The sequence below is a fragment of the Lates calcarifer genome, linkage group LG24, assembly GCF_001640805.2.
Source record: "Lates calcarifer isolate ASB-BC8 linkage group LG24, TLL_Latcal_v3, whole genome shotgun sequence".
Lineage (NCBI taxonomy): Eukaryota > Metazoa > Chordata > Actinopteri > Centropomidae > Lates > Lates calcarifer.
This window is the reverse complement of record NC_066856.1, coordinates 1341904-1367465: the sequence shown is the minus strand read 5'-3', so window position 1 is coordinate 1367465 and position 25562 is coordinate 1341904. Positions and strand designations below refer to the sequence as shown.

The 25562-nt window shown below is 42.9% G+C and overlaps 1 protein-coding gene across 1 annotated transcript in view; it reads right to left on the bottom strand.

Annotated features, from left to right (window-relative positions):
- The window catches only part of prkdc (protein kinase, DNA-activated, catalytic subunit), a 28494-nt gene extending 4475 nt beyond the window's left edge, over window positions 1-24019 (bottom strand). Inside the window, 75 exon segments of the mRNA XM_051066666.1 lie at window positions 130-290; window positions 556-739; window positions 896-1083; window positions 1180-1354; window positions 1429-1591; window positions 1690-1792; window positions 1928-2036; window positions 2190-2414; window positions 2584-2799; window positions 3022-3160; window positions 3355-3563; window positions 3925-4101; window positions 4187-4318; window positions 4450-4565; window positions 4681-4875; window positions 4970-5144; window positions 5238-5435; window positions 5437-5449; window positions 5594-5692; window positions 5910-6083; window positions 6330-6479; window positions 6660-6784; window positions 7034-7145; window positions 7363-7494; window positions 7765-7916; window positions 8093-8236; window positions 8361-8480; window positions 8640-8780; window positions 8870-9018; window positions 9247-9310; window positions 9385-9450; window positions 9604-9772; window positions 9861-10039; window positions 10187-10394; window positions 10581-10708; window positions 10872-11039; window positions 11160-11264; window positions 11341-11529; window positions 11637-11840; window positions 12055-12213; window positions 12361-12493; window positions 12623-12831; window positions 12914-13140; window positions 13247-13477; window positions 13706-13839; window positions 14063-14165; window positions 14426-14520; window positions 14610-14836; window positions 14922-15029; window positions 15525-15677; window positions 15789-15884; window positions 15886-15953; window positions 16081-16168; window positions 16250-16359; window positions 16450-16609; window positions 16759-16878; window positions 16967-17053; window positions 17355-17514; window positions 17811-17920; window positions 18103-18252; window positions 18546-18668; window positions 18812-18861; window positions 19205-19373; window positions 19538-19702; window positions 19849-19995; window positions 20121-20278; window positions 20361-20391; window positions 21048-21103; window positions 21222-21321; window positions 21576-21688; window positions 21783-21891; window positions 21990-22064; window positions 22179-22283; window positions 22376-22452; window positions 23394-24019. Coding sequence (XP_050922623.1) covers window positions 130-290; window positions 556-739; window positions 896-1083; window positions 1180-1354; window positions 1429-1591; window positions 1690-1792; window positions 1928-2036; window positions 2190-2414; window positions 2584-2799; window positions 3022-3160; window positions 3355-3563; window positions 3925-4101; window positions 4187-4318; window positions 4450-4565; window positions 4681-4875; window positions 4970-5144; window positions 5238-5435; window positions 5437-5449; window positions 5594-5692; window positions 5910-6083; window positions 6330-6479; window positions 6660-6784; window positions 7034-7145; window positions 7363-7494; window positions 7765-7916; window positions 8093-8236; window positions 8361-8480; window positions 8640-8780; window positions 8870-9018; window positions 9247-9310; window positions 9385-9450; window positions 9604-9772; window positions 9861-10039; window positions 10187-10394; window positions 10581-10708; window positions 10872-11039; window positions 11160-11264; window positions 11341-11529; window positions 11637-11840; window positions 12055-12213; window positions 12361-12493; window positions 12623-12831; window positions 12914-13140; window positions 13247-13477; window positions 13706-13839; window positions 14063-14165; window positions 14426-14520; window positions 14610-14836; window positions 14922-15029; window positions 15525-15677; window positions 15789-15884; window positions 15886-15953; window positions 16081-16168; window positions 16250-16359; window positions 16450-16609; window positions 16759-16878; window positions 16967-17053; window positions 17355-17514; window positions 17811-17920; window positions 18103-18252; window positions 18546-18668; window positions 18812-18861; window positions 19205-19373; window positions 19538-19702; window positions 19849-19995; window positions 20121-20278; window positions 20361-20391; window positions 21048-21103; window positions 21222-21321; window positions 21576-21688; window positions 21783-21891; window positions 21990-22064; window positions 22179-22283; window positions 22376-22452; window positions 23394-23556 — 10425 coding nt within the window. The 5' untranslated portion in view covers window positions 23557-24019.
- Window positions 24020-25562: the final 1543 nt, after the last annotated feature.

The window sequence follows — 25562 nt, the reverse complement described above, 5'->3', positions numbered from 1 at the left end:
TATATTATGGGACGCGCAAATCCGACGGGTGCATTTCCACAAACAGTTAAAGACTGTAACAAAGAACAACTGCAATCAGCCTGAAGAGAATGTGGGTTTGTCCTCTACATTACTGGTCTTAACACTAACCTCTTTCGTCATGAGGTCCAGTGTCTCAGACGGGTACAGCTCAATGATCTGTAACAGACGTGGGAACTTAAGGCGAGCTTCCTCTGAGTTCATCTTCAGGGCTTTCAACATGCTCTCCACTGCGTGAACCGGCAGAGCCAGAAGGTCGGGAAACTGGCTCTCTGTAAAACAGAAGACAGTGGTGGTTTAGACATGTGACAAAAGGTGGCGGCCAAACTTGAACTGAAGACATCACAGTTAGGAGTCAGGATTACTGGCACAGCAGTAAAAGAGTATAAAAATGAGAATGAGTGTTCTCTACAGGCAGCATACCATTAATTCATGTAAGAGTAACTGCATGATGTTAAAAATGAAATTCGCCACAATGCATTCATTGTCATTCACAGTGAGTTATTAATTATTATTATTATTATTATTATTACCGACCAGTATTACTCTGCTCCTCCTCTCGTAGCTGTTTGTCACAGAAGTTAGCCAAAGCCATGTATGTCTCTGTGATGCTGCTGCTTTCCACACAGTCCTGAGAATAAGACTGAAGCTCCTCATCAGCCTTTCTGGTAGCATCACACAGCAACTTGAGCGCTCGTAACTTCAACCCCACTTCCACTTCCTGCAGGAGAAACAGGCTTTAACAAACCAAAAGGTACATCTTCTTAAAACTACAGGAGGATCACTCAAGTACAGCCTTTTCTAATTCTATTCATTTTCTAATAATTATTGATTAGTACATTTGAAAATTAACAAAAAAGAATAATGAGTTGAGTACCTTTGGATTTTCATTGGCAGCTCCAGAAAGCCTTAAAACTCTCTGTGCTTTGTCAGGTTCAACAGTTCCCAGGACCGAGGGGCTTCTGCTCACAGCTGTGGCCAGGATGTGGAAAGACGTACCCTGGAGTATCTTTTGGTGTCTGAATACTTTAGCTGCAGCCCCCTCACAATCAGCCTGAAGGTCCTCTGCAGAGAGAAAAGAGCTGACATCAAACATCTGTATTTCATCATTTGTTCCCTAATGTCTTTATTTGCCAGAAATCTTGGATGTAAACAACTTACCCAGGAGTGGGATGGTCTTCAGCATGATACTGATTTGCTCCACAGGTCCCTGAGTCTGGCTGCGTTTATGGCTGAAGCGGCTAAAACTGTGGACCCACTGCATCATCCGGCCTCTGTTTGTTTTGGCGTCTTTGTGAAGTTCCTTCAGCAGCTTGGTGGCAACGGGAAAGTTATTCTGAAACAACATTAGTGGTCCATGAGGAGTGAGTTATGAGTTCACAAAAAAGTAGCTTCCATAGTTTACTTTACCTGCTTCTGTGCGCTGTCAGCCATGTGTAGCTTCATGTCGAACTTGCAATCATTTACTAATTTATCGATGTAACCTGCAGAGTCTCCTGAACCGTCCACCTCCATACAGTCACTGGGAGCGTGGCCACTCAGCTTTTCCCTGATCTTGTCCAAGAAGAAGCATCTGAACCGTAGAGCATCAAATTTGAGGCTGTGTCACTTTTTGTTGTTTGACAATTTAAAAGATTTGTAAGCAAAATGTTAAAAACTTGTTCTTCTTACCGAGATGTAATGATATCATCCCATACGTTCACTGGATCCACTTTGGTATCAGGATACCGCTCAGTCCACAATCTGATGAGGCGTTTGAGGGCGCCCACAGACACTAATGAATGAAATACAATGACAGTTGCTGAGTGATAATCAAAGACAGTTGCAGCAAACCCTTCAGAGAGGAGGGTAAACTACTGCTTCTAACTGCGCATTTTAGCTTAGAGTTTTACAGAAGGTGTCCACGCACCATCTCCTTTAATGAACAGCAGGAAGTCCTGGATCTCAGTTAAGGCCTGCACTGACTGCAGGATGGTCAGTCGACTCTGAGTGAGCAGCGTATCCACACTGGAGTAACTCTGTATGAGGCAAAGAGAGTGAGTGCACAGTGTGACCCAGTGTCTGTATATTATATATAGGTCTACATACTGTATATAAAAACTATACATCATTAACTTTACTGGTCCAAGACTTGACAGGTGACAGACAAAGAAGAATGTGTAACAGCAGACCTCCATAAAGAGCTGCATGGCGTAGTTGGTGTAGTATGTGGCGCGGTCGTAGTCCTCCTGCAGGATGTAGAGCAGGCTCAGCTCCTGGCTGTACTGACTTTCCAGGAGCTTTTTGCGCTCCTCCACCCTCATGGCTTTGTCGATGAAGCTGAGCAGCGTTTGGTCGCTCTCACCCAGCTGCAGCTGCTTCAGCATGCTGCGAATCATGTGCTGCAGGTACATTTCCTGACACAAATGCAAAAGGCTCATGTTAGCAAAGCACCGCAGCTCACGATTCTAATAATTCTACAGTGGAGGGCTGAGATTACATCATTTCAAGCCATCACTGCACCCTCAACGTGAGAAGGTGAATCTAGCTTTGTTTGGAATTTAAACCTGCCTCCTGAGAATGCACTGACTGTGAAATGTGACTTCTGTTACCTGGTAGAAAGGCCTCTGACCACATCCTGTCCAGGTTGGGTGGGGAGTTTTCATCTATGTACACAGTGGAGCAGTACTGAAGAGACTTCCACTCAGTCAGATGACTGTAGGCATCCATAGCTGCTCTTTCCCAGAAGTCCTTCTCTGAGTCAGTGGGCTCACCATCAAGCCAGCTGTCATTGTTGAGGGCCTGCCAGTAAGGAAGACAGTTTGCACTCTTCTCAGTCTTTTACTTAGACAACTGAATACTATACACCCTTACACACAGCAGCAGTCAGGAAATAAAACAATCCACCTGTGTTGTCATGCTGCCTGAACACAGCTAGATTTCCTTACTGGATATTTACAATAATGTATCAGGAATCAGCCACTGGTCTCTGCTTTTTATAGGAGAAACCCATGACTTATATACCTCATTGTAAAGTTTCACAGCTTCTGCAAAGTCAGAGTTAGCTTCAGCTTGAAGAGCAGCACAGGTGATCGACTTAGTCCCAACTTTACCCCCAAAGATGCTGCGCACAACATCATAATCCTCCAAAGATCTGTAGAGTCTAAAGAGGAAACAAAGAGAACAGCAAGTATTACACTTAACAACAGCAGTTTTAATTAACCACAGCTGACTGATAAACAAGATATACTGACAAGATAAACTGGAATATAAACATGAGAACTGCATCAATGTAAGTATGTTCCTCATGTTCTAACATTCAGCTACAAGCCAACAGTAGAATAATGTCTGTAATACGTTGCCAGGTGGATCCATTTCTTGGTGTCTGGGGGGATTTCTTTTCGTCCTCGTGAGCGTTTTGCAGGAGGCTCTTGCTGGACACCAGCACTCAGCAAGCTCTCCTCCAGCAGCAGGATACCTGACGGCTGCTGGAGACTCATCAGGCATGTGGAGCTGATGGCTGCTGGATCGAGCTGCTGCAGTTCCTTATGCTGATAGCACATGTCCTAACAAAACAATAAACAGAATATCAAATATTATTATTATTATTGAACTCATGGCAAATTTTAATGTGAGACACAAGACAAAGGGTTTTTCTATGAAGGCAAAAACACTTATATTCCCAATATGCAAATATGGTATAATATTACATAACAATAATTATATACAAAATATACACTCCAGAGGAAACTGGAGCATTAACATAAAGATCCTAAAACCTTGGTGAACATCTTAAAACGATAATGAACTTTTCTTACTGACCACAGATTAATGTGGAAATAAAAGTTTGCAGTAATTAATATGTGGACAACTTTCATTTTGATATGAATCAATCACTGAATGCCAAAGAGTTGCCGAGGGTCATACCTGCACACAGGCTATGAATGGAGGGAAGCAGAGGGTACTCTTGCTCAGGAATTCATTCATGTTGCACCGCAGCTCCTCTTTAATCCTCCCGCTCTCCCCTCGTTTGTTGTTTTCCATTTCTTGGAGGATCCCAGCAAACAGGGAGCTGAACAGCTGTTTGGCTAAGATTGGGTCTCTCTGAGGAGAACACACACATAAATGATAGTATATTTACAACCTGAGCCGTTGGTGGGAAGGACGCAGAAAGCAGAGGCAGTCTTACCTGGGCTAGAGCCTGAAGGGGGGCGATGAGGCTGCTGTATGGGATCTGGATGTCTGGGAAGTCTCCCACTCTGTAGCTGCGATAGAGAGTCACCTGAGCCTCTTTACGCAGCCGCTGATCAGCTTTCTCTTCCTGTGGGACACCAAACACAACCACTGATGATCAGTCAGTTCATCAGTGACAGTAAAGACTGGACTACACAAAATCTAACAACTGAAATGCACTATGGATAAATATCAGTACAGTTGTTGTCTGTTTGTTACCTTTTTCTGCTTCTGTTGTTGGATCTCTTTATGTGCATAACTCAAGCTGACTTTCTCCTGATCCTTGAGAAACCTGCGTCTCAGTCTTAGGATGTTATTACGCTGCTCATTTTCTGCTGTTGACATAGAAAAGATATTCACATCAACAGAGCTTCACTTCATTTGATTTTCAGTGAAGAATGTTAATGCTGCACTATTAAAACAACAGTGTGCTGTTTCTCAGAGACTGACCTCTGGTGCGACTGTCCACCTCATCGCTTGGTGCAGTTAGGCGCCTCAGGCCAAATCCTTCTCCCACTGGTCTCCTTGCAGTTTGCCTCTCTGCTCTCTTACCGAACACCAACAGTGAAGACAGAGATTCAGAGCCGAGTGTGTGCTCTGCGAGTGTATCCACGCTGCTGCCTGTCAGCCAATTATATGTTCGAGCTGAGGGAAGAAAAACAGGAAAGTTTAAATGTCTGTTCACAGTTCACAGTCTTATGTCGCTGCTGTATTGTAGGGATACTGAGTTAGAGTGTACCTGCTGCTTGGGTTTGGGTGAACTCCAGGGAGGTCTGAGTGGCTCTGAGCTTCCCCTTCATAGCTGCAGCCTGAGACGCTGCCACACTCTCTGCACCCTGAGATCCTTGGGTTTCAACAAACATAGGAGTCATCACTGTGCTCCTGAAGCGCCAGTTGGAATCAATCACATAGTCCTACAGAAAAAATGGAAACACGTTGGTATCATACAAAGAAGAAACTCACTGATCCAGAGAGGAAGAGAGAAGTAAATTCATATATCCACTGACCTGGAAGGTACACTCTGACAGAGGATACTCAAACATGTCTCGTTTGAAGTCAGGACTCCGGCTGGTCATTTCCAGCAGCAGATTAGTCGCCAAGCTTAAGAAACACCTTTCTATTTGACATGAGTACAGGGAACGAAGCACCGTCAGCATCCGGTCGAGGGTCGCAGTGGGAAGGCGCTTCTCCTCACTCCAGAAGTAAACGGACATGAAGCCTGAAAACGTAACAAACAGGGAAGAGCTTTCCAATTCAAACACTAAAGACTGTACTGAGAAAAGAAAGAAAGGGTGACATAAAGGCAGTGTATGAAAGACATACAACTTGAAACAGGGACAAGTGAGAATTAGTGGGTTCTTACTGTAGGCCTTGGTTTTCCTCAGACAGTCCCTGAAGTAGAGTTTCTTTAGCTGCATTCAAAACCTCTACTGAAGTGTTGTCTTCCATGCTCTCTGCATCACTGGAAGAATTCAAATAAACCAGTGTATCTTTAAAGATGGACTGTGAGTAACACTAACTCTATCACTACACATGAATCATGTGCTCCAGTGACCACGAAAGGTGACATAATAAAAAGTGAGGAGTAATTGTAAATCCATTATGCAGTCATCCCTTGAGTCAAATGAGAAAAAGTTACTGACAACCTGTTTACACCAAGTGGGACGTGATGATCTCACCTGTAGTTGTCCTGGATCCACATGAGGACATCGTACATCCTCTCTCTGCACACTGGTGAAGGGTGGGAGACAAAAGCTGTCACTGGTCCCAGGAGCTCCTGAAGCTGAACTGGAGTCAGGAGGCTGATAATCTTGTGGATGATATCCAGACACACCCTCTGCCTCGCTTCATCCCTGAGCACCATGCAGAAACATGGTTCAGTGTGAATAAACACTCAACTGTGTCACAGGAAAATGTAGGTGGATCATTTCTTTTTAGAACCAATCCCAGTGCTTCTTCTCTGTGCTCAAAATCCTTCAGCCTTTAGCTTTAATGAGGATGATTAACACGTTGGAAGTGATGTTACCCTTTGCACCATTAACAAGTTCAATACATTGAATCATTGATTCAGACAGACTGAAAACCTGGTTAGGATCTACCTGTGAGCCATCATCTGAATGAAGCCTGAGGTCTTCAGCTGCAGGAAGATGTCTGGGATGACATCAGCTCGGCTCAGCACACACTCCAAACAATAAGTCTTCAAGATGCCGTGCAGCTTTGGCAGGAGGGAGAAGACCAAGTTGACAAACCTGAAGAATTAAAAAAAACATAAGCTGTATTGACCTTGGTGGGCAACTCAACAACCAGAGTCAGACAGGTTAGAAAACTCATTTCATTCTGGGTCAAATGCATTTTACATAAAATGCACCTCAATGTCAAAATGATTTAGATTGCAAATAAAAATAAATAGAGTCCAAATATCAACTCACCGATCCATAAATGGAGGAAAATGCTTTGACACTTTGTTCAAGCAAATAATGAACTTGTCGTCCAAGTCTTTCTCCTTCAGGTTTTTTATTTTACTTGCAGTAAGACTGAGAAGTTTCTGATGTTGCTGAGACAAGAATGAAGAAGAAAATGTTATGGATCAAATTAATGTAATAAACGTCAAGAATCTAAAATAAGAATATTGCATATATACATACATAAGAGGATTTTATCATCGTGATGTACATCTACTGACTTTACTGAAGCATTAACTTATGAAAATAAATATTTCTTTTCCATGTGAGATCTTTCTGAGTAAAGACATAATCAGAAATGAACTCAAACTAATTCAGCTAAACTGAGGAGAGGTTCATACGTCGTCCATCTCAGTCATATTCTTCAGGGTCAGACCGATAATTTCAGCAGCAGCTGAGTAGACGTCTTTATACCTCACAAAGGACAGGTTGTTGGTGAGAGACTGGATGTACCTGAAAAATACACGACACGCAGAAATGATTTAAGAATCTTGGCAGCATGCGAGCGACAACTCACATGTAAAAAAAACTGGAAATGTCTGATACCGAACTTGCAACTTAAAAAATAACAAGACATTTGTATTAACAAGTCAGACGAGGGTTTCAAACAAACAGCCGTCAGTGACACTGTGTACAGTATGTTGCCATTTAGCCATCCTTTATATTTCACCTCTCATATTCAATTCCACATGAGGCATCATAAGCAGGCAGGTTGTTGGCCAGGATGATTCCCAGCAGCTGGAGTCCGACCGAGTTGTCTTTGCTGTTTGAGTCGGTTCCACAAAACTGAGCGTATATCAGACTATAAGAGCAAGAGGAGATAAAAACAAGGATCATTTCCATTTTGTAATAAAAAAACAAAAGCATGCCAGCACGCTGCCGAATGTATAATCTCTAACTTGTCAGAATGTCAGGATGCCGTCTCCTGTTTTTACTCTTGAAATACACAGAATTTAAAAGAGTGAGTTTAATCTGGTGTCTGGATCTTCACTCGCCTCCTCTCTTCTGTACTGTAGAACAATGATCTGCTATCTCCACAAACTTCCATTCAGCTAGCGTGTGCAAGTACTACCTGTAAGGAACATGCAGACAGTCTTTCCAGCACTCCACCAGAGTGCGGATGATCTCCAGGTTGTGGCGGAAAACAGCCCTCTTGGAGTGGAAGCTGTGCTTCATTAGGAACTCTAACAGCCGGTTGGCCAGCACTTCATCTCTGGGGTTACCCTGGGACACAGAACACTGTCACTAATGATAGTCCACCAGTGATTGTTAGTATGTTTATGTGACAATACAACGCACATTTTTTGCAATTAAGTTGCAATCTCGATGTGAACACATGTAATGACAAAAAGCTCTGAACATTTTCTATTTACTGCCTTCAAAATCTAAGTCTTAGCCACCTTGGGATTAGCCAGGCTTGTCCATGAAAGCACCGTGACCACAATATCCACCACCATGAAGTGAATCCCTTCTCCTCCATTGTTTCCAGAGACGACGAGCTGCAGGAGCGGCCCCAGCCAGTGCTTGGCATACGGTCGAAAAACCTGGAACAACAAAGATTAAATCAAGGATAATACAGGAAGATACAGTATCACCATATTTAGTTATTTTCAAATACGACACTTGTATAAATGCAAACAGCTGGAGAGACCAGATGAAATCATTCACCTCCTCCGTGTTGATGATCAGCTTTGAGACGAAGAGTCTAATATTCAGAGGTGTAGCTGGGTTTGATAGTTTTCCATGTAGAAATTTCATCCATGGAGGAAGTTCACTCGGCATGTTTCCCTGTTTCATTAACAGAGGACAGAGCATCGCCTGAACACACAACAATCAACTGCCATATGTGTAGATAATCATGTTAATGAAAGAAAACTTTCCACATAAACAAAGATAAAATTATCAGAAAGAGAATCTCTGTCTTCCCTCCTCTTCAGTACCACTGACCTGCTCAGTTTTGGGGGTGATGTTGTTCCTTTGCATGTGTCCAATAAGAGCAGTCATAGCAGTCATGCATTCATGCTGATTCAGCTCATCCATCTCTAGATCCACCAGTGCATCCTGGGAGGGATTTGTCTCTTCTGTCTCCTACATTTCCAAACATACAACAAACCCTCCTGTCACCACTGTGTGTATTATTACACAAAAATCACATGACAGCAAAGCACATGACTAACCCTTTTTACAACGGTGCGTCTTTTTCCCTCTGGGTTTTGGGAGCTGAGAGAAAAGCTCTGAACCCCGGTGGAGAAATCAAACTGACTCATCTCCTCACTCAGGCTGCTGTCGGCCATGTACGACTGGGAGGACAAGTAAACTGGTGCTTCTACGGAGACCACAACATAAATCACATGAACGCACATTTGACTTTTGAAAAAGTTGGGGTGAGTGACTGGAGTTGACCCATGTTGTTACCTATTATCGAAGTCAGATAATTTCATTTCAATTTCAGTCTAATAATTAAGCCTTAACACACTGCACAATTTGGGGTGAAGTCAGAGTGCGCAACAAGGTCAGCGGCTGAGTTTAAAAAAGTGCTGTGAGTAGTTAATACCTCCGTTCTCCTCAGTAACTTCTTTTCGAATCATGATGTATTTCTTCTTTCTCTCAAATGGGACCTGCATTAATGAAAAAAAACTAATGAACAGACCATGAATGAGACACACAGTAAACTGTTAAACAAACAACATACCTCAATTTCAACTGGAAAGTTGTAGGTCCTCGTAACATCAATGATATTTTCCAGAATGAACTGATTCTGTATAAGAAAAAAAAAAAACAATACTGAAGTCCTTTAAGCTCTTCAGCCACTGCTCTCACATAGAAACTAATTCTAAATGTGGATTGTACTGCACTGTACCAAAAGGACTGATGACTGAGGCTGGAAATAATAACAACAGAAGGACAGTACCTTCTCTGGTTTCTCACTGAAGAGGAAGCCGTAGTAGAATTTGGGCTCGTTGAAGCTGCAGCTGATGACAGCGATGGCACAGTTGTATGCAGCACAGTGATAGTGTCTCCTGAGCTCAAGGAGCTGAGTCTCACCAGCCATGTTCTCAGTGAACGCCTCAAAACATGACCTATTATGACATTAACACAATTAACATCCTTTACTCATTCATGGAAAAAAATAGGGACATTTTAAATCTATGTCACTTTGAGTCCTACTTGATCAAGGTCTTGGACAGCTCATTCCCCTCTGTTTTATCTAAACGACAGTAGGCCTGATTAATGCGAGACTCCTTGGAGTAGACCTCCTCTTTGGGAAGACGAGAATACAGGAGCTCCATCAGCTTGTAACAGCCGTTCTTCTTCAGCAGCTGGAGCTCAAACATCATTTCACTTGACTGAAATTGATAAATACATTTGATTAATGGCATAACTAGTGTAGTTATCATGAGGAAAAGTAATGTATTAAGTTCATAAATGAAATTACAGCAGAGGATAATGGGTTTAAAATAATTCCTGAGATGTAATGCTGTTGAGGAGCAAACCTTGGTGAAGCGACTGAGCAGCAAAGCTATTATGTCGGAGACATTTGCCACAAAGAAGTCGTTGAGGGTCTTGGTGCTGCAGTGAGAGGCCAGAGGCAGCAGGACCCTCTCCATCATGGCCTGAAGCATGGAGCTCACCGGCACATCACCCTGCTGGATCACCCCATATACTGTAGAGAGCAGCTGAAGCTGCCGCTCACTGCTTGACCTGATCAGACATCGAAAGACAGAGAGAGTGGACACAATAAAAACAATTCCTGTTTGCTCCTGTGGTGGAGCATGACAGGCCTTTCTCTCCCACTCAGGTTTATTTCCAGTGGACATAGTCAACAGTTGAAATGTGATATAGATTAAATTGGGGTCTACAAAGTGATCAATTAATTCTTTTACTAACCGCTTTGCTATTTTTTGGAAACAGGTGTGGAACTGCTCCTCCATGATGTGTTTTCTGTCTCGACACAGAATCCCTGACAGCAGTTTGAGCAGCAGTGGGCTCTGAGAAAGCTCCAGGGCATCCAGCAACTAAAAGACAGAAATGTTAAGGTTGTTGTCATGGTGCAAAATGACATCCTCCCAAACAACAATGTCTACTGAAAGCTGTTGTTGAGTTTTTGTCTTTACACCATCATCTCTAATGGTGACAGCAGACTCTGACTAACACTAAAAGCTGCATCACTGACTTCACCTTTCGAATACAGTCCATGTAGTTGTTGCGGTGAAGTGAGCCCTTTGCAAACTCATCAGACTGCATGGGGAAGTGCGACACCACCAAGGCGTCGAGGGCTCTCTGCAGCTCAGCCAGCGGCTCCTCTGGGAGGGTTGTGAAGAAGGGCACCACCAGCAGGGCCTGACTCTGAACAGAGGAGAAAATCCAAACAACTCACACAGCTACATTTACTTTAATAAGTAACACAAACAGGAAGGGTGAAAGAAGGTAAACCAGTATGGTGACTGTGTGTATCCTCTCTGTTACCTTGAGATTGAGTGACAGATTCATGTCGACCAGCAGCACAGTGAAAGTGGAAAACACCGGTCTGAACGCCTCATGGTTGATATCGGTGCAGACAGAGGAGTCAATCTGATGAAAGAGGGGAGGCTCATAAGGCTTTGTTTTTGCTAGAGGACACACAATAACAACATCAGCTTCATCATACCTGCAGGAGCTTGGACAGCAGCAGGAGAGTAGCAGTTTTACTTTCTGGAGTGGATGACTGTCCTTCCCACCACGCCTGCAGACTGTTCCATCTTCTTAGCACCTCTTCAACCAGCTGTTTCCCCTGAGTCTTCCTCACAGAGCGCTCTCTAAAGCTGTGGTCCAGCATGCCGTTCAGCAACACACTCACCTGATGAAAAACAATAATGTTCCTCTACACGTGCATTTCTACTTTTAGTTGTACAAACATTGTCTGAAACTGATTCAAAACAGCGAGAGAAGATGAGGAGCAGCTACCATGCTGGGATTTTGGGAGGAAGCTTTCATGAGGCGTGACACCGTGGTGTCGAGACTCCTCAGCAGCTCAGCGTTGATGGTCATCTGGAAGAGGCTGTAGAAGTACTCGCCATGTGAGAAGCTCAGGAAGTTGTGGCTATGACTTCCAGATACTGGCACAGAGAGCATGATGGTGTTCAACAGCAGCTCCACCAGCTGCTCACTCTGCACAGAAATAACAACAAACAGCAGGAGGAACAATCAAACACTTTGCACCCTCACAGCAAAGAACAACTTGTATCACACTGATAGTTCATTTTATTTATGTAATGGTCCGAGTATATTTTGTCAAATACATCAATACTGTAGCTTTTCTGCACCAGGGACTCAAAGACTGCCAGGGGCAGTTCCAAATGAATAAAAAACTTGAAGCACTGACCTGTGGACTCAGAGAAAAGGAGAGCTGAAGCAGCCCATCTGCTACCCTCCTGGTGTTTACGTCCAATGATGGAAGTGCCTTCCTGTCCTCACCGGGTGCTATGCCTTTATACACTGTCATTAGAAGTCGGGACCCAAGGGATTTGGTGTAGGCTACATCCTTTAAGAGAGACAGACACAAAGAATGTGCAGCTGCTACTTCACCAGAAGCGCTCTACACTCTTATACCAAAATATGTCATCAGTACATTAAGTTAAATGTGTTCATTTTTCAATCTGAAATCTGAACTGTGTGGCTCATTAAATACCTGGCTGTGCAGAATGGAGCTGAGGAAGCCGGCTTTGTGGATCTGCCTACAGGAAGACAGAACCATTTCCATCTGGTCATGGCGGCTCAGCGTGTCTGAGTGGTACAGGTCTACAGCACACAACTCCTCTACACTACGGAGGTCACAGACGTTTAGAGAGAAACAAAAAACTTGTTAGTGGTGTTAATAATGACTCTACCATCCATGATCATGGTGGTCTCAGAGAATGTTATCCAAGAGCACTGGAGGATGATTAACATACTTTTTACGTGAGATCTTTGTCCGCAAGCTGCTTTCAAGATGAGTGCGGTAGGTTGAGGTCAGCAGGGCTCTCAGCAGAGGAACACACACCTCTGGTAGGTTCTTCATTACCTCCACATCTGCCATGTTGAAACCAACAGCAGACGGCTCACACACCACCAGCGCAGTCAGCTCAAAGAAAACTGCACAAAAAATATCTTCCTCCAGAAGCTGTGAACAAAGTTAGGTGAGCAGGGTAAACAGGAAGAATAAAGACCCTCTTAATGTCTGAGTATCTTAGATTCAGTGATACCTTCCAAAACTCCTGGTCTCCTTTGACAAGAATCATTGTGGCAAATTCCAGCAGGCGAATGATGATGGTGCACTTGCTGTAGTTGTACTGGTCGACCTCTCTCGGGCTGAAGTGGGAGCTCTTCTCACCGAGCAGGAAACAGCTCTCTGCTGCTTCCAGGTGGTGAGTTGCCAGCTCAGTCAAAAAGAAGTGTACAGCTTTAAGAAAACTGGACTTGTCCTTGGAGTCTTGGGAAGAAAGGAAAAAAAAACACTTATTGAGATCACAACACAATGTCCAAAGAGCTCAGACAGAAAGAAGAACAGGGTATAACTGTCACCCTCTACGACTTACTGATCATGTGCTGAGGCTTGATTATGTGTAAGCTGATGAAAGTGTTGTAGCAGTCCAGGGCAGCCAGCACCAGGTCCATCCACTGCAGGGTGGCTCTGACACTGAAAGGGCTCGTCAGGTCCCTGAGGGTGGGCTGGGAGAGGAGACCCCCACCCTCGAACCGTGAGATCAGGAAGCTTATGCCATGCTCCTTTAGCATGCCATCCAGCCACTGAGCTGCAGACTTCTTTGCTGAGTTCAGCCACACACACACACACACACACACACACACACACACACACACACACAAGCAATTACATGTATATGAAAAAAGTCATTTTGGTCAGAATAGCAGCATTTATGACGGTCATGCATCATTGCAGTAAATATTAAGGCACTGTGTTTACAACCTAATGATTATTTTTATTCCTCACATCAAAGCCAGCTCTGGAGCATGGAGCACTGGGTTAGATCACTCACCTGGGAGAAGAGGAACAAACTCATAGAAGAGCTCCATGCATTTGTGTCGACACTCAGTCTGAGGACGACCACATTGTTCTAAAAGCCATAAAACCACCTCTGACAGGCAAATCTTTTCATCAGGTGGGAAACCCCTGAAAGAAGAGGAACATATAATAAAATAAAGGAACAACATAATGAATGGAAAAAAATCACTCACCGCATAAAGATTACTGCAATTATAGCTTCTTTTACAGAAAGGGACGAGCACACACACAGTATGTATCTAATGCTTAATATACATAAATCACCTGACTGCTGAGTTGCATTTCTACACAATTAATCTTGTAATTTGGTCTTAATTAAGTGAGTACCAACCTGGGGACACGTCTCTTGGCATTGTGCTGGTTGAGACTGGGGGCCTTGTGTTTGATGATTCTTTTCAGATGGTCAATGGCACTTCGACACTGCTGCAACGTGCCTGAGGACGCAGGAGCGGCAACAACAGCCTTCACATCACATTTAGAAAATGAAGCGAGCTTACTGTGACTGCACAGTTTCCTTTGACGTGCAACGGAAGCTCAGTTAACTCAACTTCTGAGCTTTAAATCTTTAAATGTAATAATGCTATTTGAAATTCTCTCACATTTCACATCAACCTATTTCTTTTTGTCAGGAAGAAACCGATGATGATATGATTTGAGTTCTCTGTCTATAAAGCTGAGGTGGAAGAATAATTACCCATAGACCGTTCATCTGAGTGTGCAAGAGCCAGACTTTCCACAAATATGACAAGAACTTCAAAGACAAACTGCTCCACCAGGGAATTTTCCTCCCTGCAGAGACAAACAGACAGACAGCTCGCATCAGCTCGTAAATTTGTAAATGACCCGTAAGTCTTGGCAGTCTGTAGCAAGTATCATACCTGAACTGTCTGTAGATACTGTTGAATGCTAAGGCAGCACCAAGTCTTTTGAAGCCATTAGGGTGGAGAGCCAAGCTGTAGATCCGCTTAAACAGGGACTTCATATTAGTGGGGCTCCTCTCCTGCTGCTTGGGGGTGGTCTGTTTGATTGACCATTTGACAAACTCTTCAATGCAGCGGGCGCAGAAGTCTCGCAGAGTGCTGTCCATGGGGTCGACCACACCGTCCTGAACGAAAACAAACAGGTGAGGAGAACTACGTCTGAAAACCTGATTCAACAACCTCCCGTATACTGAGGAAAATGAGACTTACCAGTATGGCCTCGAGAACAGCTACTGTATCTTGGCTCTCAAACTTCTTGTTGTTAGTGAACCAGTGAATCAGCTGCATAACCAGTGGTTCAAAGAGCTGTCTGGTTACCTGAAGGAAATTCAGATTCAGAGAGAACCTCTGTAAGAACCATGCTTTGTGTGTTCACTCATTTACTTATGTGAAACACTGACCTGAGAGAATCAGGGAAATAAACCTGTCCAGACTTACATAATCTATATAGTGGAGACTTTGAAGGAACTGAATAAGATATTAAATGTATTTTTTGCTGAAACTGATAACTTCCAGTGAGAAACACGCTGTCTTCACTTAGAGACTACTGTTAGAGGAGTAGATTGAGGACTGATAGAGAGCTTCATCACATGGTGCAACAACAGTCAACTTGACCTTTGACCTTTTGGATATAAAATATTATCGTGTCATCATTAAACAATGGAGGAGAGATGGAAACTTGAAAATGTAAACCTTTAAATATTCTCCAGAAGGTTTATTAAGCAACCTGTCTCATGACTACAGCTCTTCCAAATCCCATGACATTTAAGGACATGTTATGTACAGTGGGAACTGTATTTGAGGTTCACACACCTGATCCACATCACAGGCCAGACGCAACAGCACAGGAAACAGTTTCTTGTGCAGCTTGTACATAGGCGGCAAACTGTTCTTCCCTTCCACCATCTGAGCACTCTTCCCAACCATGTAGACCACCAAGCTGTGGAGCAGCTCACAGGCTGCCACCTGCATCAGACACAAGACACACCAGATTATAATATGCACTTGTCTCTACTGGAACACGTGTCAGTCTCTACCAGAGCTTTGTGTCAACTTAATAACTCTGAAAAGACGTACTTTGGTTTGTCTGTCACTCGTGGACAGAGCCAGTTCACTGATGCGAGGCAGAAATGGGTCGAGGTAGATGACCGGCTTCATATCTTGGAACGGCACCAGCAAAACTCAGCCTTTTCTCCGAGTCCCAGGCAACAAATTTTTTCATCATTTCCTCTGATGAGACCACTAAAGGCCAAAACAGAGGATTATGGTCAACAACAAAAACAGCCGTTGTCTCTATTCGCTGTCATGAGTCTTATCTGAGTGTTTGCGGAGCATCACTCTGGAGAAGGTCGGCTGTGTGAGTCCTCACCAGTTACAAGGTTCCTGTTCAGCTTCCCTCCCAGGTGGCCGAGCAGTTTCACCACCCTGAGCCTCACCGCGACAAGAGGAGCGTCTTCCTGCAGTCAGACACGAGTAATAAGTAAACTGAAATATAAAGCTGAACTGACAAATGTTTTCCCATTTTCCACATCTGTTACCATGGAAAGCTGGTTGGATTGCTTCAGAAGCCTCGTCATCACTTTGTTGTATCCTCTGTCACTTCTCGAAGACAAAGAAGACATCACCTCCCAGCTGCTCTCGTCTTTGTCTGAAGTCAACAACACATGTTTTATTACTTTACCTGTTGGCTCCATTTTAAATTTAACAAAGTCCCTAATGGTCTGTGACAAAGGCTTACTGTTGTTGGAGGTGGTTTTCAGGTATCCATCCAACAGAGGGAGGATGCTGGTGTAGCACAGCTGCATGGTCTCCAAAGGGATGTGGGAGGACCAGTCCTCAAGAGCATCCAGGGCTGTGTTGGCCAAAGGAACATGGCTCAGACCCAGTTTCAGAGCCGCCTAGACACCCCATTCACACACACAGGGAGGGAGGGAGGGAGGGAGGGAGAGAGAGAGTAGTAAATCACCTAGTGTTCATCTCTATTTGTATACTGTATTTCTGTTTTTGTTTTGAGCTGCAGTATTCAACCATCTTTTTAGAAATTCACCTCTAGAGCAGGACAGTAGGCCTTGATGTCCAGAGCTACGATGTTGTGGTGCAGCGAGAGAACAAACGTCAAGCAGGACGACAGCAACTCATCTTTGTACTGCTTCATTCTCACACACACCTGGTGGGAAACCACATGTCACTCACATCCTCTACACATTAAGTCCCGTGGCACCTCTCCATCCAAAAACATGAGAGAAAAGCTCTACCTCTTTTCCAAACTTTGAGAAAAGTGCAAAACAAGCACTTTTCACTGTGTCACTCTGTGGGGACGTCGAGCTCCTCAGACCAACTCCCTGATGGAAAGCAGATTTAGACCATTTTATTATACATCAGTGAACAGTATGACACTACTGCTTTCCTCTGAGTTTACATGACATTCATTCTTTGTTTTCATCTGGTTACAAACCCACTGCCTTGATACAACATCCATTTTCTCTGAGTGTCATTTGTACATTAAGATTTCTAAATTCTACAAAACAAACCGAAAACAGAAACAACTGCATTAAATTTGTGAAAACAGCTGGAAAACGCAATTTAATATTTGACAGTGAGCCTGGCGAGATGACGCAGATAAAGCACTTATAGCAACATTACCTGGTAGTACTTGATTCTCTTGGCAATTTTCATGGCGACAGAGAGCAGCTTGTAAAAACCACTGACAAGTGGATTTCGTATGGAGTGGAGGATAAGTTCATGGCTTAAGGGATACATCCAGGACTGAAAATACTCCACATGTTTAGTCAGCAACAGCTCACTGCAGAGCAAGGACAAGGACAGTTTTACCACTTAAAATGAGCTGTAAATGTGCTACAATAACAATGAGGTTGCAAACAGGAACAGCAAATTTCTACTGGACACTTTTTTAAAACCCTCATACTGTAATGTGAGGGTCTTTAAACCAAACACTGACAGCAGAGAGTGAAAATGAGTGTCGAGCTGTCAGACTCGAGATCTGATCAACTAAAAGGACAAACAGTGTCACAGATGAGAGTCATCTGTCGACTTTCTGCCTCCTGGGACTGAGGAGCGTTCAGGTTGTGTCTCCATCACCTGCAGAAGTCGACCAGGTTGATAAAGGCCGTGAAGTCTTTGATCTTATTGGGCAGCAGATGAGCTGTGGGGTCAGAAGAGGGCAGGACGTGGGCTGTATCGTCTGGAGTCTGATGCACAAGGAGGCAAAGATCAACAGACAGAACGGCTTTAGAAGATCAGCTGTGTATATTTAAACTGATGCTGACAGTAACAAGAATACTAATGTGTTGTGGTTGTCCCATGAACCCGTCAACAGTCTTTTATAAATGTCAGTGTACTCTGTCAGTGGGACCTGAGCGCGAGACCTCACCTCCTCTCCTGTTGTCACTTTCTGTACAGACAAGTCCAACTTTTCCACAATTCTGAGAATTGATTTCACCAACTCATCATAAAGGAGATGGCTCAAAGACATGAGAGCAGCATTCTGACTTTCAAAAGCTCCGTCCAAAAATCCTGAATCCTACAGAGGAAGACACAAAGGACACAAAATAAAAAGTAGCCCCGCAGCATGGATTCATGCAGCCACAAGAATTCTAAGTAGCTTTACTGAAAGTGAGACATATATATCATTTAAAAACAGACATACCAACATACTGGAAGTATTTGGACTGACTTGATGGGATGCTAGCTGGTTAAATGAACAGTATTAATGTGCATCATACAACAGACTATGAAACACAAACTGCAGAAATTAGACATGCAAATTCTCTATTTCCCAAGGGTTAATGAAGCATACAAAGAACACAGCTGTACCTTCAACCGATCACAGTCTAAAAGTCCTTTAAACAGACCGAGGTAGTTGTGACTGGAAGGAACCTTCCACTTTCCAGTACGGACTTGGGAGGACTGAGAGGATTCGATTCCACCATCTTTGTTCTGGGAAAAGAAGAAGAAAAAGACAGACTTCTTCTATCAATCACATCACAGACTTTTGATTTAAGGAAACACTAAGCTAAGCACATTTATACTTGTAGTGTTAATTCCTTTATGAAAACAGCACGTGACAACATGTATCTGACCTCAGGAAGCATGATGGGCTTTGAACAGACTCGAATCAAACCCTGGTGAACTGAAAAAGAAGCAAAGGTTAGAACCCTGAACAATCTTTTAGCAGATATCATGTCTCATCTCATCTCTAAACAAAAGTCATGTTATGACAACAAGTTCTATTTCTACTGTATTTAACGAGCCTTTTACCATTATTGTACCCTATACACTGCACACACATTAGTCCTGTGTCCTCTCGTCTCTCAGTCTTGTACCAAATCAAACTTTAACAGTGAAAACATTTTAAAGTAAGCTGGTGAACACACATTCCTGGCCAAATAAATAACATGTCATATTTAATTACATCTTACCAGGTGTTTCATTGTCAAAGATCATTTCATAGAGGTACAACATGATCAACGTACCCACAGAGCTGATGAAACTCCACAGTACAGGTCCTTTAGAGGCGACGGCCACCAGCACCTTCAGGGTGGACCTGCAACACGTCGTCTGCATCCTCTCACTGTGCTGAGGGAAGCTGTCAATCTGCACCACCAGGAGACGCTCCAGGAGCGGCGTGTGCACCTCTGGAATCTGGAATCACACGAGACAGTCTGTCTTTCTTCCTGCTGTGTTTATACAGGTTCATACAGAAAAAACTGGAAATCTGTGAAGTCCTCCACTGAGAGGAAGCTGTCTCAGGCTTGTCAGTTTGTTTCAGGGTGGTGGTGGTGGTGTTGTTCAAGGTTTGGTCAAACCTTGTCCAGGTGAATCAGGACACTGGCGATAGAGTCCAGGAAGCTGGGCAGCTGGTAGAAGCTGTCATCCTCCCCGTCAGACTCAGTCAGGTACATCTGCTTACAGCGCTGAATCAGCTCCGTGTACATCAGGTCCACATCCTGTGGGCAAACTTTCTTGCATGGCTGCAGAGGGAAAAATACATTGTACATTTTGTATTAAGAAGTCCAGACTGTAGGTCTGTCCAGTGGCGTGTAAAGGAAACCAACTGATGGATACATCATTCACACAACAACCTTTACAACTAGTTAGGGCAAAGCAGTGAACATACAGCTGCAAAGAATCCGTATCCTCGTATAGCGATGGACAGCTCTTTGTGTGTCGAGTCCATGGTCTTAATGATGCCACAGAACTTCTGCATGAAGAACTTCAGTTTACTCTTATGCTCCTCAATGTTTTCTGCCACCAGCATCGCGACCTGGAAAAATGATCAGAAGAACTCTGTACAGCAGTGACACTGGAGCTCAGGAATATTTAAAGTTTTATTTTAATCATGGTATAAACTGATCAGTCTGACTGTCCTCATGACTTCTGTGTGTTGACCTGTTTGAGGAAGGACTCGAGTGCGTAGTAACTAGTCTTCTTCATCTCAGCGTTGATGTGTCCACAGAGCTTGGACATGACCTCAAACAGAGACCTGTAGTTCTCCATCAGGCAGCTGCTGAACTGGTAGGCGTGTCTGGCAATTAACCTGAGTCCAGCTGTTTGAGACACAGAGACGGAGATGTTTTAGTTTTCAGAGAGTTTTTGTCGTTGCGTTGCTATGGAAACGGCAGGCCTTACCAAACGTGACAGCGTAGCGACTCATTTCCATCTACGACAAAAATGGAAAAACAAGCTGTTACAGTCACGTTACATAATATCACAGGTCACTGTGAAACACAGTCAGTGTGATGATATGTGCTACTCAATCAACTTTTCAGTGTGTTTTCAGTGTGTTTTTAGCAGTCAATTTCAACCTGGATGCTACGAGTCCATTGAAGTAATCACTAATCACTAAATTACCAATTAAGCAACAAGATCTACAACAAACTAAAACCACCCGCAGAGACAGTTTTCACTGCTCGCTACGATGTTTGGTACTAAAACAGTGTTGATATTTGAGACCCATTTATTTCCTTTGTCGTGCATGTTACTCCAGCTGTAAGGGTAAGGGGCGGCTCATGAGGTAGAGCAGTCACCCACCAATCAGAGGGTCGGTGGTTCGATTCCCGGCTCCTCCAGTCCGCATGCCGAAGTATCCTTGGGCAACATACTGAACCCCAAATTGCCACCGATGTGTGTTATCGGTTGGTGAATGTGTGTGTTTCTGCGTTAGAAAGCACATTGTATAGAACAAGTGCTGTATGAATGTGTGTGTGAATGAGGTGAATGTGATCTGAAGTGTGAAGCGCTTTGAGTGGTCGAAAAGACTAGAATATATATATATATATAAGTACAGTCACTTAGAGAGATGAGACAGTGATTTACCTGAGGAGTGATTGACTTCTGGGCATACTGAAAAATCTCCTTAGATGTTTCTGGATCTGCAAGTCAGAGACAAACCCACTCATCATACAGAAACACAACTGAGAGGGTTTATGTGAAAGAAATAGAAATGAATGGACACACACACACACACACACACACACACAAAACCCCCACCTTCCTCCATGGTTTTAGTGAAGTTGACCATTAGAGCAGTGATTCCTCTCAAACATCCAGCAACAACAAAAAGTCTTGGTTCCTTTGTTGAAGAAGTCATCTAGAAAAAAAAACAAACCTTTGAAAACCACAACTGAACACACACACACACACACATACACTTACTTAACCAGCTGTTTTAACTGTCTGTTTTTGTTATGTCATGTTCAGGAAACCAGGTCTATAAAAAACTGTCACAGGATCAGAAAAACACAAACACTGTGTTTGCCTGACTGCCCTGAAAAGTCATTTTGGCACCAGTTGCAGAATAAATCCTGATAAATCCTTTTCATCTGTGTTGATGATAAAACCAACCTGCTCCTTCAGCTCCCCCAGATAGGCCTTGTAGAGTTTGTCAGAGTTGTTGACCATCTCACTGGGATGAACCTCTGCGAGGACTCCCAGCAGTTCATAGATTTTACCAAGAACTGTTCCAAACGTTAACAGAGAAGAAACGTTTCAGTGATTTACATTTTCATCCTCTTCACGATATTAGACCAAAGCTCGTCATCAAACACTGACCTGAATCTGACAGTTTGCTCTTCTGACAAAGCTCGCTGTAAAATCTGTCAAATATCTGACAGATTTTTAAATCTGCAGCGACGCTGGAAGACTTTGTCGTCTGAAGAACCTACGAAGAGGATTTAACAAGAATCAGCTCTGAAGCTGAGTCTGAGCTCCCCGGGGTTTCTGTTGAATAAAATACACCAGATACCAACAGACACCAACCTTGATGAGGAGCCCCAGCACTGCAGTCCTACACTTGGCCACTTTCTCTTTTGTATACACAACCAAGCATGTGTCCTGTGTAGAGAAACAGAGAGAATAACACACATTACTAATCTGACTGTTTGAGCACATGCAACATGTGTGGTGCTGCTGAACTCTCTTGTATTAAACAGAGACTAGAGAACTTACTCTTATGTCAATAGCGTACGTCTTCTCCCAACCTTTGACTCTTGGTGAAATTTTGTCCAGAAATGTCTCCAAAAAATCCAGGATCTTAACTCGAGTGTCCCTGAACTGGTTAGGGTCAGAGGGTTAACATGTCAACATAAGAACATTTCAGTTTACTGCATCATCGTTCACCAGATGTTCGTACAGATGTTACCCACCTCCTCTGATGGCAGGGACTTCCTGAGGAAGCTGAGCAGCCCATAGTCTTTAGAGAACAACAAGGACGTCTGCAGAACTGTGAGATGAAGATGGAATCAAATGTTAATTTGTTTTTTCATAATCATTGGTCTGACAAAACAAGTACATTTTTTATGTAATATAAAGAGAGGACAGTGGGCCTGGAGAACTTGTAAATGGCATTTTTTCACAGTATCTTTAATATTTTGTAAAAACTGTCAGGTTCATTTTCAATAATGAAAATAATCATTAGTTACATAATCACTGCTCTTTACAGTCTGTACTCCAGGATACCAACAAAAACCTGCACAATAAGAACACCAGCGACCCTCAATATGAACATGTGTTCACAGTTTTAAAGCCTCTGTTACTGACACTGGGAAAAACACTGGATCTGGATTTGTCTCCTGCTCTGGGACCAGGCTGCTGAAAGCAGGGAAATGACCAGGGTCACAGCTCACGTCTGTAATGTGATACTGTGAGCAGGTGCTTTGTTTTGCATAGTGTGAACTACAGAGTGAATCTCTCTAAGGAACAGGCGGCCATGGAGGGAGCCTGTGGTTAGAACATCCTGCAGACTCTGGACTCTGCCCTAACATGCTTTAACACTGCAGCAGAGCACTGCTTACTTGTTTTCCTCTGGAGCCATGACAGTAAACTTTGCAAACTTTGATTTGATGGTCAGAGTCACATGGATGTGCTAACACTTTATGTTCTCACTGCGCGTTGCCGCCCACCACAGTTTTGGCGGAAGCGGCTGTTATATACAAATAACTGAATACAAAAAGTTTTCAGGGTTATTGAAATACTTTATGCAAGACGAATTGATCAGTAGCCTCTAAAAGTCCATACAGCTTCTTACCCTACCTGGTGTGTATCGCTCACCAACAACAGAAGCCTCGTTAACTTTAAAATAGACAGATTGTTATCGGAGTTTGGCGCGGAGTTAATTCATCCCTACGAGGTTTGTATGAGGAGTGACGGTCTTCACTGTCTTACCCAGGTCATTCTCGGTTGATGTTAGCATGCACTCCTGCCCCAAGTCACACACTATATCGTTACTCCTCAGAGCCGCGGACCGGCTGTCTTCATCTGAGAGGGAGTCATGGAGTTTGAAGAGGAGCCCGTGGATCCCTCCAGCTGCTCCGCCGAGGGAAGACATCACAGCAGCGGTCCCTCACACCACCATCAGCACCACACACACACACACACACACACACACACACACACACACACACACACACCAGCACTTTATCTACTGGACACAGACAGAGGGACCACTGACGAGCCGGTGCACAGTCATTCAACTTCACATCAGCTTCACTTCAGGAAACAGCAGGATACATGCTGCCTGAGTTTCAAAATAAAAGCCCTGTTAATACCGCCTTCCATTTCTTCTTCATCTGTCAACCGGTGTATTAGGAGCATTATCACCACCCTGTGCCTCGGAGTATGGAGCAGAGATTAAATTCTACCTCCTGTTATCTTCAGTGTGATGTTATAACTGGAGTGACCAGGTCTGATTTAACCTGCTCCTGTTTCTAGATGTTGATTTGACTTGGTTATTTAAATGCTACACAAACCTGTTTCAGTGCCTCTTTATAACTGATTTATTGTTGATGTGAATATTTTCTACTGATCCAGTTTTTCTGTGATAATAAACGGAACATCTTTGAGGTTTTGGCTGTTCAGAATATGTTGACTTGGCTTCCAGGGAACGTGCATATTTCACTGTTTTCAACCAGATAACTCAACTGATTAATGAAGTTAATAGCAGTCAGATGTACGAATAATGAAAATAATTGTTTGTTGCAGCTTCACAGTTCTCCTGTGATTGAATAATACAACTTTACCTGAGAATATCTGTCTGTTAATTACTTGATGAAGAATTGCAGCAACCTGATAAAACACAAATAAGCTCATAGAAACTATTTATTTACAATTTAGATTTCTAACTAAAATTTTAGATGGGGGAGACTCTTGTGATTTGTGTTTGTAATTAATGAAGTAATGTTAACAGAAATAGAGCGCAGTAAACCTGGGGCAACATCATACCTGCTACGTCCCAAAAATATTAATAAAAACAATAAGTGAATAAATCAATATTCGTATAATTATTAGTTTTATTTTGGTCACTGAATTGTGAAAGTATTCACCGGAAAACTTACACTGCTATCATTTCTGCAATGACGTTTAAATTGACTTTTCACGTGTTGCAGTTCGCGACTTTGACCACCAGGGGTCAGTCACTGAAGATTCTCTCAGAACACAATAGAGGTAAATCCAAAACCAAGAAACATAAACTAATAACAGGTAAACGCGGTTATTTAATTTGTTAGTAAAGTCTCAGGCTCAATAGCGGTCTCTCGTATTTAAAATCATAAGTCTGTATCCGTACTGTCGCTCATAAACAACTGCACTTAACTATCATCGAGCTTCACACAGTAGCATAGCGATACTTCCGGTTGAGAACGTTCAAAATAAAAGTTTTGAAGTAGACAGGCTTGTAGTTACACAGAGTGACCACTGGATGGCAGTGTATATTCATCTCGGCTGCAAGACCTCCTAGTCAAACTCTCAAAATAAAACAGCATTACATTTTCACTTTTAATAGAATTCTTGTCATTTTAATAGAAAATAAATAAACACACACACATGAGTCACAGAGTGGGGTTTTTACTATTTACTTCCAGTTACTTTTATTCAGTTTTACTCCATAATAAATATTCACTGGTTGATTTTATAGTTTTTTTGTCATCAGACATTCTGGTTTAATATTTGATTAATTAGATTTTCTTTTAAATAAATGAAATAATTGCTCCAATTATAAACTGCTTATATGGACCATTAGACATGCATTAATCGACTTGAAGAATAAAAACAGAAAGTAAATAGTCTATGAGGATTTTGGTTGTCGGTACAGGAATGACTAAGTATCTGCTGTGTAATCATACATAGTTATGATTTGAGAATTTTCATTCATTCAGCTGAGTGAACAAACAGCAGAATGGAATGTGACATTAGAACAGAACTGACTCAATTCACAGCTGAAAGAAAAAGATGCAGAGTGTGGAAACATCACCAAACTCATCCAGACACCACAGAGAGCAACTTTATTCAACATATTAAATTCATTATTAAAACATCAGCTGAATGATGTTGCTGACA